This window comes from Fusarium verticillioides, chromosome 3 (genome assembly GCF_000149555.1).
Source record: "Fusarium verticillioides 7600 chromosome 3, whole genome shotgun sequence".
Taxonomy (NCBI): Eukaryota; Fungi; Ascomycota; class Sordariomycetes; order Hypocreales; family Nectriaceae; genus Fusarium; species Fusarium verticillioides.
Genome location: NC_031677.1, coordinates 3,800,126 through 3,812,702, shown reverse-complemented (window position 1 = coordinate 3,812,702; position 12,577 = coordinate 3,800,126). Strand labels below are relative to the sequence as shown.

Here is a 12,577-nt window from a genome sequence, read left to right as displayed (position 1 = left end):
ATCCCCATTGAGAGGAGGTTGGTGGTTGTTTCGTGTCCAGCCAAGAGAAGTCCTGGGATCATGCTGAGATGCTCATAATCTGTCATCTCTACGACTCCAGCGTCTCTTTCATTCCAAATATGACTGATTAGATCGTCTCTCCGGTCTTTTTTGCGCTCTTGGATGACTTGGGCGACGTATTCGTGCAGATCCAATACGTCTTAAACTCGCTGCTCAATGCTCAACTCCTCGTTCATCTCAGTAATTCCTCCAAATAGAGATAGACATCTTCCAATCCATTGCCATCTCGATGGATCAAGGCCAGCAACTATAACGATAGTCCATAGGGGTAATGGAAGTGCAAAGTTGCTCTTGATATCAGCACAACCCTTTTCCACAAACCCGTCTATCGGATCATGCGCTGTTGCTCTCAACAAAGGCTCAAAACGCTCTAGTCTTCTAGGCACAAAGAATGATGCTACGCTCTTTCGCAGTCTATCGTGATCAGGGTTGTCATACGCGAGCAATGTCCCCCTTTCCGGGACCTTGTTTGCAAAGATTTGCTTGACTTGTGGTGGGAAATCGGGTACCGTGGGCCTTGAGCTGAAAACACTGGGATTGTCTAGAACTGAGACTATATCGTCGTACCGAGAGATGGCATAGCCTCCTAGTTTCTCGCTGTATTCTATACTTTGTGTTTCTCGGGCTATGGCGAGGTCTTTGAAGAGGTTTCTCGGGTTGCTGAAAGGGCACGTCATCGTGAGAATTAGACATACTAACTTACCATTTCTTTAACTTACATATCATACAGTACTTTCTTATCAAACTATCTTATATGATTGACAGCACCGATACTAAGTTATCTTCTCATCCCGATCAGTTCGGCCGGAGCTATTCATCGGGGGGCCGATCCGAGAGTGTCGACCGAACCGAAGCCAACCGAACAATAGATACTGAGACTGGTGAATATCTTTTAAGTTCCAGTATCTATTCTGTTCTCTTATACGTTCAAGGTCGTTCTGTGGGTTCCTTAGCTCGATCTGTCGCCTGAATACCTTCCTTGAAGATCTGCCAATGATCTCCGTATAACCAAGCTCTGTGGAGGTCTCGGCCAAGGTGTACTCCGACAAGCGCGACTCGTAAGATATAATAGTCTCTTTTTCCCTTGATATTCAGGTGATAGATAAAGACTCTAGAGGAGGAAGAGTGGTTGCTAATTAGTAAGGAACCAAGCTTCCCAAGCTAACCACGCTGTCTTATCTCAGTTGAGAGTGTGTGTGAGTGAGTAAACTCACCATGCCCAACAGCGCTTCTAAATGTCTTCAATGCTCGTTCTTTGCGGCGGATATCTCCTCTTGCTGACACCCATCTCTCACTAGCAATGCATTGAGGCTGTAATTGGCTAACGTAACAATGTCGAAGTGTCTCTGAGGCACAGAGCTCTCCTACGTACTAAAGCTACATAGAAACATCGTTATCTCCATTGTTACCGATCGTCTACCTAGAGCTGAATCTTGTTGCATGAGTACCTGCGTCTATCAAATACCTGTGGTCTTGGCGGCGTCTACGGATTTTGGGCAACTTATATCCGATGTCGTACATTCATCCATCCTGCGCTAACCTCGTCTCGTATTCACTCATATAAACCCAACTACACCATCGTCATGGACATATTCATCAATATTTCGAGTGTTTATAATCTAACAAAGAATATTTTTTTATAAAAGAATATGATATCCATAGTCTGTAGACATTAATCCAGTACCGTCAAACAATTACCTCTCAAAGCCATCATGACTGCAAACAACGCTGCATATCTCGTCGCTGAAAAAGCACCTCTCGAGGTGAAGCCAGCACCATACCCAGAGCCAAAAGATGACGAGATCATCATCGAGAACCATGCAGTAGCTCTCAATCCTGTCGATTCAGCTCAGCAGAGACTTGGGCCCTCCATCTTCCCATGGCTCAAGTTCCCAGCTATTCTCGGCTGTGATGTCGCGGGACGTGTCGCAGCTGTTGGCTCTGGCATCACCAAGTACAAGCTCGGCGACCGGGTTATTGGATATAACATGGGTACCTTTCAAGAGTATGTTCCTGTGAAAGAGTATCTATGTGCCAAACTCCCAGATAACATTGGCTTCGCAGAAGCAGCTGTGCTTCCGCTTTGTTTGAGCGTTGCTGTCAAGACTTTGTTCCATCCTGACTACCTTGCGCTTGACCTCCCTACCACAGAGACTAAAGCCAATGGAAAAGTCGTTCTCATCTGGGGTGGATCTACCAGTGTTGGCTGTAACATCATCCAACTTGCAAAAGCAGCCGGTTTCGAGGTCATAACCACCGCGTCGCCCAAGAACTTTGACTACCTCAAGAAGCTTGGGGCCAGCCAGACCTTCGACTACAACTCTCCAACCATCAAAGATGATCTTCTCGCTGCAGTCAAAGGAAAGGCCGTGGCCGGAACTATAGCCAATGGCGGCTTGAACGTCTCAGTCTATCCTTCAATCGTGGAAGCCTGTGCAGCTGTAGCCCTGAGCTCACCAGACAATTGCAAGCTTGTTCCTCTTACAATGGTACCTCGGTTTCCAATCCCCGATGGTGTTGAGACCAAGTTTGTCATTCCCCTGGCGACTGATAAAGATCTTGCTTCGTGGATCTTTAATGATTATATCTCGGAGGCGTTGGCAAATGGAAGTTTTGTGCCGGCTCCTGAGGTAGAGATTGTTAGCCATGGGCTTGGAGGTCTCCAGTCTGCTTTGGACACTCTTGATGCTGGTGTGTCGGCCAAGAAGATCGTTGTTACTATGAAATGAGTAGTTGAAGAAAGTGCGGGAAGTGGCCTATCATTTGGTAGCAATGGAAAATAGTGCGATGCTTCATCATCAACTCTTTACTTGAGCCAGTATCTTCCCGTGACGTTCAACATGTTGACCTACACCCCTCAGGTCGATCACTTCTCACTAGCCAAAGCCTTAACAACAACCTCAAGCGCCCCCCGATCCGCGCCCCTAATCCTATCAACCCTCCCATCCTTCGTAAACGCAACAGCCCTGCTCTTCACCCCCTCAACCTGCACACCCTTCGCAACGCCATTCTCAAAGAACACAAAAGTCGGCATAGCACTAATGCCATACTTTGCTGCAACGTCCTTCACATGGTCAGTGTTGACCTTGGCAAAAGCAAGTTGTCCCTCTGAGGCGTGAGCGTCTGCTAGGTTTGAGAACACAGGCGCAATGGCGCGGCATGGCGGACACCAGTCTGCGTAGAAATCTACCACGACGTGTGTGTTTGATGCGAGGACTGAGTCGAGCTCTGATGGGGCGGAGATCTTGTAGACTTTGCCGGATGTCTCGGGGATGGGTGAACGATCCGCGAATACGGCCTGAAGATGAGTGAGTTTTGGTGGTTACAATTGATTAGTGAGCTGGTTTACTTACCTGAGCAATCATGAAGAGAGCCAAAAGGCCGAAGACGATATAAATTGTCTCCATTTTGTTCCAAGACTTCGGTTACTACGTTGTTGAAGGATCGCAATGAGACTCACCATGAGGTTGTGTTGTTCACTAGCTATGAACAGGCATGACAACCTAAGGTCGCATCACATGACCAACTTGGCACGCCATCAGCCAACGTCCAACAAGTAGCATCCCCATCATCTCTTCTAAATTGTACGTAACATACATGGATAGAAGTATTTCTACTTTACAAAGAGCTAGAATATTAACAATTGTTACTTGTCTCTTATGACAACATTGAGAAATAGTCAATTGTGTTTGTTTGGTGCATTGAGTGGTCTTAATTAGACAGCATTCCAAAGACTCGAAGACGATAACAGCGCAAGAATTTGCACACAACGGCAAATAATGTTGACATACAACCGATCTTGAAATGAAAGGACTTAATCCATGTGAAAACACAGTACTTACTCTAAGCTATGCTTCTATCGCCTGCTGCAATTAAAATTGGATGTCATAAGGCAGAGAGGGAAGGATTACCCTATAGAGATAACATTTGTCACTTGTTGACACGCAACTTGAGAATTGAGAAATTAAAGTCCTTTTATTATGGTCATGTCTTTCATCGTAAAGTCTATCCTTGATCCAATTTTTCAAAGATGCCAAAGGGGTATGATGAACAGAATCAGAATGCTCGCAACAAAACATAAACGCCTGGGCTGACCTCGAGCAGACGCACTCGCAGAGTTGGTAGTTGGCCAGCCCAGTCAGTCAAACCCAGATCCGCAATGCCCCGTACTCCTGTCTTGCTATGCAATTCACTGACATTCCAACAACCATGTCGCCCCAAATGCTGCACTCCATCGTTTTTCACCCAGGTAACCGCTGGTTTTCCCGGCTCCCCATAAATCCTTGCGCTGTCCACCACTTTCTACATTTCTATTCTTCCTTCTGTATTGGTACCGTCTGACCCAAAAGTTATGTACCGAAGCGAGTATGTACTCCGGAAAGGTCTTATTAGGCCCAGCCAAGCATCTCGAGCGTTCCTCGAGCGTCCGAAGCTGCCATGCCACTGACTGCAAGCTGCTGGGCAAGAGGGCTCTTTCGAAGACGCTGGAGCCCGGTGGATATCTTCCAGCTCTCCGTCTCGTCGATAACGAACAGGTATCGCTTTCCTTCTCGGTTCGTGGCCCGTAGTAGGTGAAGGCCTTTGGATTTCCACTCTCCAGTCTGGCCAGTCGAAGACGTAATGTTAGTATCTCGAAATGTACGATTGCATAAACCAAGACGACAACAAGTTTTGCATGCGCGCAGCATCTCGGTCAGGTAAACGTCGGCTTCTTCACCTACGAGAGGTTGAGTTGCTCCACGATCGCGTGCCCGAGACGAGGCCATTTTGTAAAGCAAAGGGTTCGGTTTGGTACCGGGGGCGGGGGAGGAAGCAGCAGGCGATTTCAAGCAATGCGGGGGGCACCATACCTCTACTTGTTTCAGCGTCCAAGTTTTGACGTCCCATTCCCGCTGTGGTACATTTCGGACGTCATCATCGATAAAAAGACCTTCGGTTGTCACACGGAGGATCAGTCCGTCGGTTACAGTTCCAACACCCGAGATAAGTTGGCTAGCGGGCGTCTTGGAGAATTGGTTCATGAAAAGGTAAACACCTGAGATGACAATCTTGTCAGGATCCTTGGTTGAATAGGGACCAGCACGTGTCGAAAGGGGCGGTGTTGTTCGACCAGTAGTCTGCGATGCCGCCCACGACGACTCAGAACCAAGCGAAGATACAGAGCCTCTACGCTTCGGTTGCTGCTTGGGCTTGTCGTAGGGTCGATACGAGTTCTCCGTGCTGACACCAGAAACATTGGACTTGGCGGCTGAGGGAACAGGGCCAGGCTTTCGTTGAGAAGAAGCGGCGCTTGGAGGAGGCTTGGAAGTAGAAGAGGTTGTAGACTTGGGTGCAGCTGGTGGGCGACCATTGGGCCACATGCTGATCTTCTCGCCAACGCCTGAGTAGGCATAGCTCATACGTTGTCGATCAGCAGTTTCCCGTGCAGCTCGTTCTCTTTCAGCCTGCTCCTTCTCAGCCTTTTCTTTCTCGGCCTTTTCCCTCTCGATCCTCTCCTTCTCAGCCTTCTCCTTTTCTAATCTCTCCTGCTCTCGCTGTTTCTCCAGCTCCTTTTGTTTCTTCTCTTCTTCTCGTCGCTTGGCCTCCTCGGCTTCCTTCTTCCTCAAAGCCTCTCGTTCAGCGGCAAACTTCTTGCGTCTTGCTTCGCGCTCTTCGGCTTCCTTTTTCTTCTTCTCCTCAAGTTCGCGAGCCTCCTTTTCTCGTTGTGCTTCTCGCTCACGGGCTTCCTTAGCTTCCTTCTCCAGGCGCTCCCGTTCTCGTCGCTCTTCCTCGAGCTTGATGGCAAGTTCCTTGGCCCGCTGTTCAGCTTCGAGGCGCTCCTTCTTATCACGGGCCTCTTGCTCCTTGCGCTGCCTCTCCTTCTCTCTTTCTTGTCGTTCCTTAGCGTCCTTCGCCCTCAGCTCAGCAAGTCTCTTTGCGGCCTCTTCACGTCGCTTTTGCTCGGCTTCCCTGACTTTGCGCTCTTCCTCCTTCTTCCTCATCTCCTCGCGAGCCTTTTCCCACGAACCCTTTTGCTTTTCACGCTCAGACTTTTCAGCTTTGGGTGCAGGAGCCGGCTCTGGTTCTGCCTCTGGCTCTGGTTTGGGTTCAGGTTTGGGTTCCGGTTTGGCCTTGGGTTTTGGTGGAGGGGGGGTCTCAGCGCGAGGCTTTGGTGGAGGTGACGGCTCTCTTGGAGGATCTCTTGGAGGGTCTTTTGGTTTGGATTTGGACTTCTTCGATTTCGGTTTCGGGGGTGGCGTTTCAGGAGGCGTCTGTGGTTGAGGAGGTCGAGCCTGGGGAGGTGGTCGAGGTGGCTCGGGTTCATCTCGCGAAGTGGGTTGAGGCTCTGGCTGCGGAGGAGGAGGGGGCCGTTCTGAATGTGGCGAGCCATGCCAAGATGTCTTGGGACCATCATGAGGCGGTGGCCTTGGGGGTGTATCATGATGAGGCGGTGGAGGAGGAGTGCCATGAGGAGGAGGGGGAGGGGGCGCTCCAGCATTTGCTGAACGGAAGCCCGAACTCCATCCGCCTTGGCTATCACGGCCAGAATTTCCCGGACCGCTAAAACCACCTCCACTACCTGGAAACCCCTTATCCTGATTTTGGAAACGACCAAGAGCCCACGCACCGAAGCCAACACCCACAACCAGCATTGCCATTGCCATGTTTCCTAATCCATGGAAGCCTTCCCACCACGTACGGAAAGCAGGCGCCAAAGTCTGGCCAAGGACCACGAGGATCAGGGCTGAAGCGAATCCAGCTGCGAAACTGTTCACATTCGGCTGCATAGATGGTAGGTACAAGAATCCGCCTCCAGAAGAGTGCTCGGGAATAACAAAAATGTCATATTTTCCCGGAGGCAAGCCAGAGCCCTTTGGCACTCCGCCATGAGGCGGAGGCGGCGGAGGGGGACCGCTCATTCTCGACTGTCAGCTCGAGTAGGTTGTGTTCTAATATTGGCTCCTCGGACTATGGAGTTTTTGGAGTCGCGAACGCAGACGAAATCGATTGTTTAGGGGAGTCTCGAGGAAGCCATTAAGGCTATTTAGTGTGATTGGAACTACGAACAGGTCAGCCAACGCCATCCACATGTTTCGACACAATGAGCAGCAACCTCTCAAAGCGACTGAAGTCGAGAAGAGAGGATTGAGAGTCGACAAAGACTTCCGTTCCCGAGTGGCTGGGGCTGGGTTACGGCAAATGGAAACGAGGTTGGACAAGACAGGACTCACGCAAGACAAAATCGGGAGTGCAGGGGATTGGATCTACTCGAGGATCCTGAGTACAAAAAACCGGACGTTGCAAAAAGTATCGGACAAAGAGCAACGAAACAGAAGCGACCGCTTGTGATACAAAACGACAAAGCCCTACTTGCTCCAACTTCGTGCAGGTACTGAAGGTTTGTACGGCGAGTCGGTCAGGTCAGGGACGGACAAGCGAGACGAGGGAAAAAAAACCAGGATGTCGAGAGTTGCGAGGAAAGGAGGAAGACACAGAAGAAAAATGGCTCGGCGGTCGTTGGTGGAGATGAAGATGGAGAGCGGAGGCGGAGGCAAAGGCAGAGAAGACAAGGTCGAGGTAGCGAACAAGAAGGAGTGAGTGCAAGGAAGCACCATGAGGAGCCACCTCCCCAATTGTTTACTTCCACTTTGGGGAAAGCTGGCTGTGGCCCCGGGCGGGACGGGTGATGGGCCTGAAGGTACGAGAGTACATTGTAGGTACTTTCAGCCCCTGCTGCAGTTAGTCCAGGGCCACGAGACGCTTGAATGCTAGCCCAGCCGCGCTAAATTTCACCCCGCCAGCGGTGCACCTCTTCATCAGCCCCACCTTCTGGACATCGTCACTCACTGGTGGTTTTTAACTGGTGATGTCTTAACCTATCAGTTGGGAGAGACTAGGAACCAGGATCCAATGCCGCGGTTTTCAACGACTCGAAAGGTGGCTTTTCTGTCCACGCAATTTGGCGAGGCCACTCGTTCGTGGTACGATGTTTGAACTGGGCTGAGTGGACAGTACAATGACATGAGTTTGATCTGTCAGGTCAACTCTATCTTAATGGGCAAACCGGCCAGGTTCTGTCTTTGTTTGATCTTGAAGAATCTCATGATATCTCGCTTCTTACCCAGGGCGAAACGATCTCAATATCTGATTTACATATCGAAGCTCGATAGCCGAGAGGTATTCCTCACAGGAGTTGAGAGGTATACTCGTAATCCATGAACTTTGAACATGCTTTTTCCATGGTCATTTCCGTTACTTCCACTGGTCCAACGGTCAAGCGGCCTTTTAGCCCCCAGCGTTCCTCGTCTTCATTTCCCCTCAGAACATGACACCATTCAAAGCTGGGTCTCCCCTGCTTGTCAACCTCTCAACATCTTCTATTCTCAAGTCTATTCCTTCGCACAGTTCCTTGTGCAACTCGTGTGGCTTACTTTCACGAGAAGCATTGACTGGACCCTGTGGATCAAAGGTACGAACGGAACAGAGCTCGAACGTAGAACAAGCGAGAGCCCAGGATCAAGAAAGAGGGGAAGTTGAAGATATCTGGCGTCTGGCTCCTTCGTAACTCTGTGGCCAATTCGCGCTGCAGCAAACGGGATTGTCCCCGCCTGCCGATCTCATCAGCAACAGTATCGTGATAGGCATCCAAGCTCTACGATTTGAAACGATTGGGCTGCCATTGATATCGCTCTCTTGTTCTGCAGCAGTGGTGCACCTTTCTTCCCACAGCATGTACGCGTGTTTTGCCTCAATGTTTTGACCAAAAAACCACTGCAGGATCTCGTATGTATCCCCCGCCTCAACGCAGATATCTGTCGTCGAGCAACATCCGTGATATCTCCCGCATCGGCAACTAGGCACTTGATACAAGTTCCACAGCTCGTGGGTAGAGAGTCCAAGCTTCGGTACCGCCTGTCAACCCACATGTGCAAAGTTTGCACATCGTCACCGACAAAACGCAGCAAAGAGACTTCAAACTAGCAATGTCGGCATTTTCACCGCTCTGAATGTCGAGGTAACTGATATCCGCATTGGTGGTCTAGGCCTCACGATACCCTTGTTACGGCTTAGATGCGATGTCGCGGCCTCCTCTTTTTTTTGCCGACTGCCTGTCTACGGTTACATAGAGATTGTACCACTGGGTACTACAGCACCAATGCCACGGATGCGGTGCTTGTTCTTGTGGAAGTGATAAAGCCAACAAATATACTTCCACTTCCCCGATTCCCGCGGTAGTAACAAAGTCTACAGTACGGAGTAGAGTTTCGTCCCTGAAGCCGGCAAACTCTGAGGTGACCAATTGCCGACGTCATGCCGCTTGGATGCAACCCAGAGGGTTTGCTTTCTTCAGAGGCTAAAATAGCTGTTACGAAAGGTCTCAGTGCTCACCAGGTTCAGTGCCTAGTGATCAAAATATTTAGGTAAATTTAGCTTAAGCTTAGGGGACTCTTTGCTACATTTATTTTGACACCCTATATCAAGGTTCGGTGTTTTCTTGCCCCCCCGAGTGGAAGGGTCTCAGTGCTCAGAGTGCATTTCTTTCGGGGCACGATTTGTGAAAGAGGGACAATGCATTGTGAAATGTCCGCAGCTTCCGCAATGCCAAGCAAAAGAGGAGTGGCTGTCCGTTCATCGCCTCACCGCTGAGGCCCTCTATCCACCACCACCCACCTCATTTTTTTCTCTCTCTCTGTACTCCATATCTTTAGACATAATGTCCCAGCCACTTCTAAATGCAAGTAATCAATTTTACGAGAGGATGCATTATTCACTGCGTGGCTCCAATCATGACTTGTAATTCGTTCAGTTCGAATCGAGTCCTTTTGTGCAACCAGTTGGTGACTGACTCGAAAGCGTTCAGTTGACCACGTTTATTTCGCCGTTGCCTGGCAACCAGAGATCAGCAAAATACAACACTGCTGAACCCAAGAAAAAGTAAAGAGAAACGCGCTAAGCTCGTGACGACGTCGGCTAGTGACGTAGCTACGCCACTAAAAAATTGAGCCTAAAGGACCGGTGGGACGGTCTGAGTCTCAGTTATTCCGCTGTATCTGAGCCTGAAGTCAGATCTCAGACTTCGCCAATTCATGCGAAGAGACCAAGGAAGAGGGAAAAAGATGATAGTATTTGTTATTTACTCATTTCTCTCTCATGTGATGCTCATCTCATAGAGCGGCAGACATCACTCAGTCACTATCACTCAAAGGTTGTCACCCTGTTCGTTTTGGTTAGGTGGGCTGAAGTGACAGGCTCAAGTCACCACGATGTACCTCTGTCGTACCCTCTGCAACCCAACCCAGGCCCATCCTCATGCAACGTGGAACGGTCCGGCGCGCCAAGGAGAGCTTGACTTGTCCATTCTGATTACCCGTCGAGTCGGATCATCTCCTTACGAAGCAAGCTTTGTGACTTTTTGTTTTCACTGTGACGGTGATACTGCGATGTGAAGTGGTTGAGTACTACTAAGAAAGCACGAGATGTGATGAGAAACAATGGCTTTGAGATTAAGACAAACTCGCGCTTCAAGGAGGAGACACACGGCTGTCTATGGAGAAAGGGTCCTGGTGGCATTAGCTCAACATAAATTGCTGTAGACAAGGAACAAGGTTTCACTTCACATGCTGCGTCCTGTAAACTTCCATGTGCTCTCAACGGTGATGCATTCAGCCTTCATTGCCTGTCAATCTATTATTACTTTACTTTACAAACATCAGTTCGGTGTATAAAGCACCCTACAAATCAGAGCCCCAATTCAATCCAAAGCCACACAAGACGCCTTGCATGCCCATATCAAACGTTCCCCCATCGATTCTGTACCAGGAATGTCGCAATGTCTGCAACCCATGATAGCCCATTAGATAATACCCTTAGAATCCAAAGCCACCAAACGGCGACTTGTACCACAAATAGAACCAGCTTTACCAGTAGTAGGAGAGGTAGCTGTCACATTTTCTTGATCCGGTTGTTCGCGACCTTCAGTTTGGCCGCTGTGCGATCTGTGTCCTGGTCCAGTTCATCCAGTAGACGGATCTGATCTTCGACCTCTTCATGGATTCGCTCTCCCATCTCTCTTTGTCGTCGAATAACTGCAGTGAGCTGTTCAACAGCAAGATCTTGGTTCTGCATTTCCTCCTTTTGTAGTTGTAGCACTCCCTCGTTGCCCAATTCTCGTGTCTTATCAGTCTCTGGCAAAGGAGCACCAAGAACACGACCAGCAGGACGACCTCCCTTCAGTAGTCCAGCTTTGTCGGTTGCTGAGGCCTGGCCTTGACTTAAGCCGCCTCTTCCTGAAGCTGATGTGGAATTGGGCATGCTGTTGGAAAGCTTATCTAAGCCCTCGCGTTCCATTCGAGCTTGGGAAACTAGATCCCGGCGGCGCCGCAGCTCACCCTCGCCGAGTCGTTTTGCCTCTTGTATCTTTCGTAGCCCATCCGCAAGTGTTGCGATCAACGTTCCACTTCGGACGAGAACCCTTTTGGCCGCTGCGCCTGCTTCTGCGGCGGCTGTTGAATTGCCATTATCTACAGCAGCATCTCGTCGCGACAGACATTGTCTAGCCTCGTGAAGATTCTGCTTCAGGTCTCGGTGAATATCCAACCATGTTCCTGGATCAGCAGCACCAGCAACGGCACTCTTAATCATACCGCCCGCTGATATCGCCGAGTTGGTGGTGCTCGAGCTTGGCAGGTTCAGGAAGGCTCTCCAAGCTGATGTGTCACGCCATCGTCGATCGGGTGACTCCGCAATGGCTCGTAGATATTTCTCGAGTCCTGCCTGGCGGTCTCGGGTCAATTCGACTGAGTTGACAGTCGACTTCAACCAGTGTTTCGCTGGTAGGGGTTCTGGTGGCGGAGCTCCAACTTGTTGCGTCAGAGCCTGATGGAGGGCATCGAAGTCTGAGTATCGCTTTTGGACGACAAAGGAGCGCAGAGGTAGTCGAAGAGTGATATTGTAGAGTGTGTAAGGTTTCTTGGAGCCTTCGTCGGAAACGCTCGTTGAAGGAATGGCGATTTCTGGCGGCGGTGCCATGTTGATTGAAGCTTGGTTGTGGTGATGATTCTCGGAACTGTAGAGTGGTTCTCGATTCAAATAAAATGTATGAAAGAAAATGATACTGATGCTCGCCTGTTACGTGGTTAAACGGCGAATGTTGTTGATTGTGTGAATTAAGACATGAAAGACGATAAATGCGTCATGGTCATGGCGTCTAAAAAGAAGCTGCCTGACGTATTCGTACAGCTTATTATGCATTGGATGCCCAGGCCCAGAATGTGTTTTAGTTAGTCCTGGTGGCTGACCGTCGGTGAAGGTCACGGCGCTCGGCAATTGGCAGCACTAAACTACAATTGGCTGCGCATGCGACCTGTTGCCAGAGTGATCCACATCTAAAGTGAAGGCCTTTGAGCCTCAAAATGCAATGTGAACAGGGTCATGTGAGAACCCATGATGGCCTATCATGGTGCTAGCAATGATGAAGAAGACTTTAGTTCTCATTTTATTATACGTGGCCTTGTGCAAAGAGTTGTGGATGCTCCAA

General features: G+C 49.6%; 5 protein-coding genes across 6 annotated transcripts; 1 reads left to right on the top strand and 4 right to left on the bottom strand.

Annotated features, from left to right (window-relative positions):
* Nucleotides 1–200: 200 nt before the first annotated feature.
* FVEG_05499 (hypothetical protein) lies at nt 201–737 on the bottom strand (the record flags this gene model as incomplete). Its single annotated transcript, XM_018893735.1, has 1 exon — nt 201–737. The coding sequence occupies one exon, from the start codon at nt 735–737 to the stop codon at nt 201–203; it is 537 nt and encodes a 178-aa protein (XP_018750629.1).
* Nucleotides 738–1,772: 1,035 nt separating this feature from the next.
* FVEG_05498 (hypothetical protein) lies at nt 1,773–2,789 on the top strand (the record flags this gene model as incomplete). Its single annotated transcript, XM_018893734.1, has 1 exon — nt 1,773–2,789. One exon carries the CDS (start codon nt 1,773–1,775, stop codon nt 2,787–2,789), a length of 1,017 nt encoding a protein of 338 aa, XP_018750628.1.
* FVEG_05497 (thioredoxin 1) lies at nt 2,683–3,617 on the bottom strand. Its single transcript, XM_018893733.1, has 2 exons — nt 3,414–3,617; nt 2,683–3,358 (listed from the first exon to the last, which is right to left on the bottom strand). Exons 1-2 carry the CDS (start codon nt 3,465–3,467, stop codon nt 2,927–2,929), a joined length of 486 nt encoding a protein of 161 aa, XP_018750627.1. The 5' UTR covers nt 3,468–3,617; the 3' UTR covers nt 2,683–2,926.
* Nucleotides 3,618–4,016: 399 nt separating this feature from the next.
* On the bottom strand, nt 4,017–7,649 carry FVEG_05496 (hypothetical protein). Of its 2 annotated transcripts, XM_018893732.1 has the most exons (3): nt 7,272–7,649; nt 4,911–7,099; nt 4,017–4,661 (listed from the first exon to the last, which is right to left on the bottom strand). In XM_018893732.1, exons 2-3 carry the CDS (start codon nt 6,957–6,959, stop codon nt 4,449–4,451), a joined length of 2,262 nt encoding a protein of 753 aa, XP_018750626.1. In that variant the 5' UTR covers nt 6,960–7,099; nt 7,272–7,649; the 3' UTR covers nt 4,017–4,448. The 2 variants fall into 2 exon arrangements, with proteins under 2 accessions (XP_018750626.1, XP_018750625.1); XM_018893731.1 differs by having other exon boundaries at nt 4,017–7,099.
* A 3,026-nt stretch (nt 7,650–10,675) lies between these two features.
* FVEG_05495 (hypothetical protein) lies at nt 10,676–12,522 on the bottom strand. The gene has a single exon (XM_018893730.1). It carries the CDS (start codon nt 12,067–12,069, stop codon nt 10,984–10,986), a length of 1,086 nt encoding a protein of 361 aa, XP_018750624.1. The 5' UTR covers nt 12,070–12,522; the 3' UTR covers nt 10,676–10,983.
* Between the last annotated feature and the right edge of the window lie 55 nt (nt 12,523–12,577).

Bases quoted from the DNA above. Each gene is read 5' to 3' on its own strand.
- FVEG_05497 (XM_018893733.1), bottom strand. From the start codon at position 3,467: ATGGAGACAATTTATATCGTCTTCGGCCTTTTGGCTCTCTTCATGATT. The intron at 3,359-3,413 runs GTAAGTAAACCA...ACTCATCTTCAG, and splicing joins CTCTCTTCATGATTGCTCAG to GCCGTATTCGCGGATCGTTC.
- FVEG_05496 (XM_018893731.1), bottom strand. From the start codon at position 6,959: ATGAGCGGTCCCCCTCCGCCGCCTCCGCCTCATGGCGGAGTGCCAAAG.
- FVEG_05495 (XM_018893730.1), bottom strand. From the start codon at position 12,069: ATGGCACCGCCGCCAGAAATCGCCATTCCTTCAACGAGCGTTTCCGAC.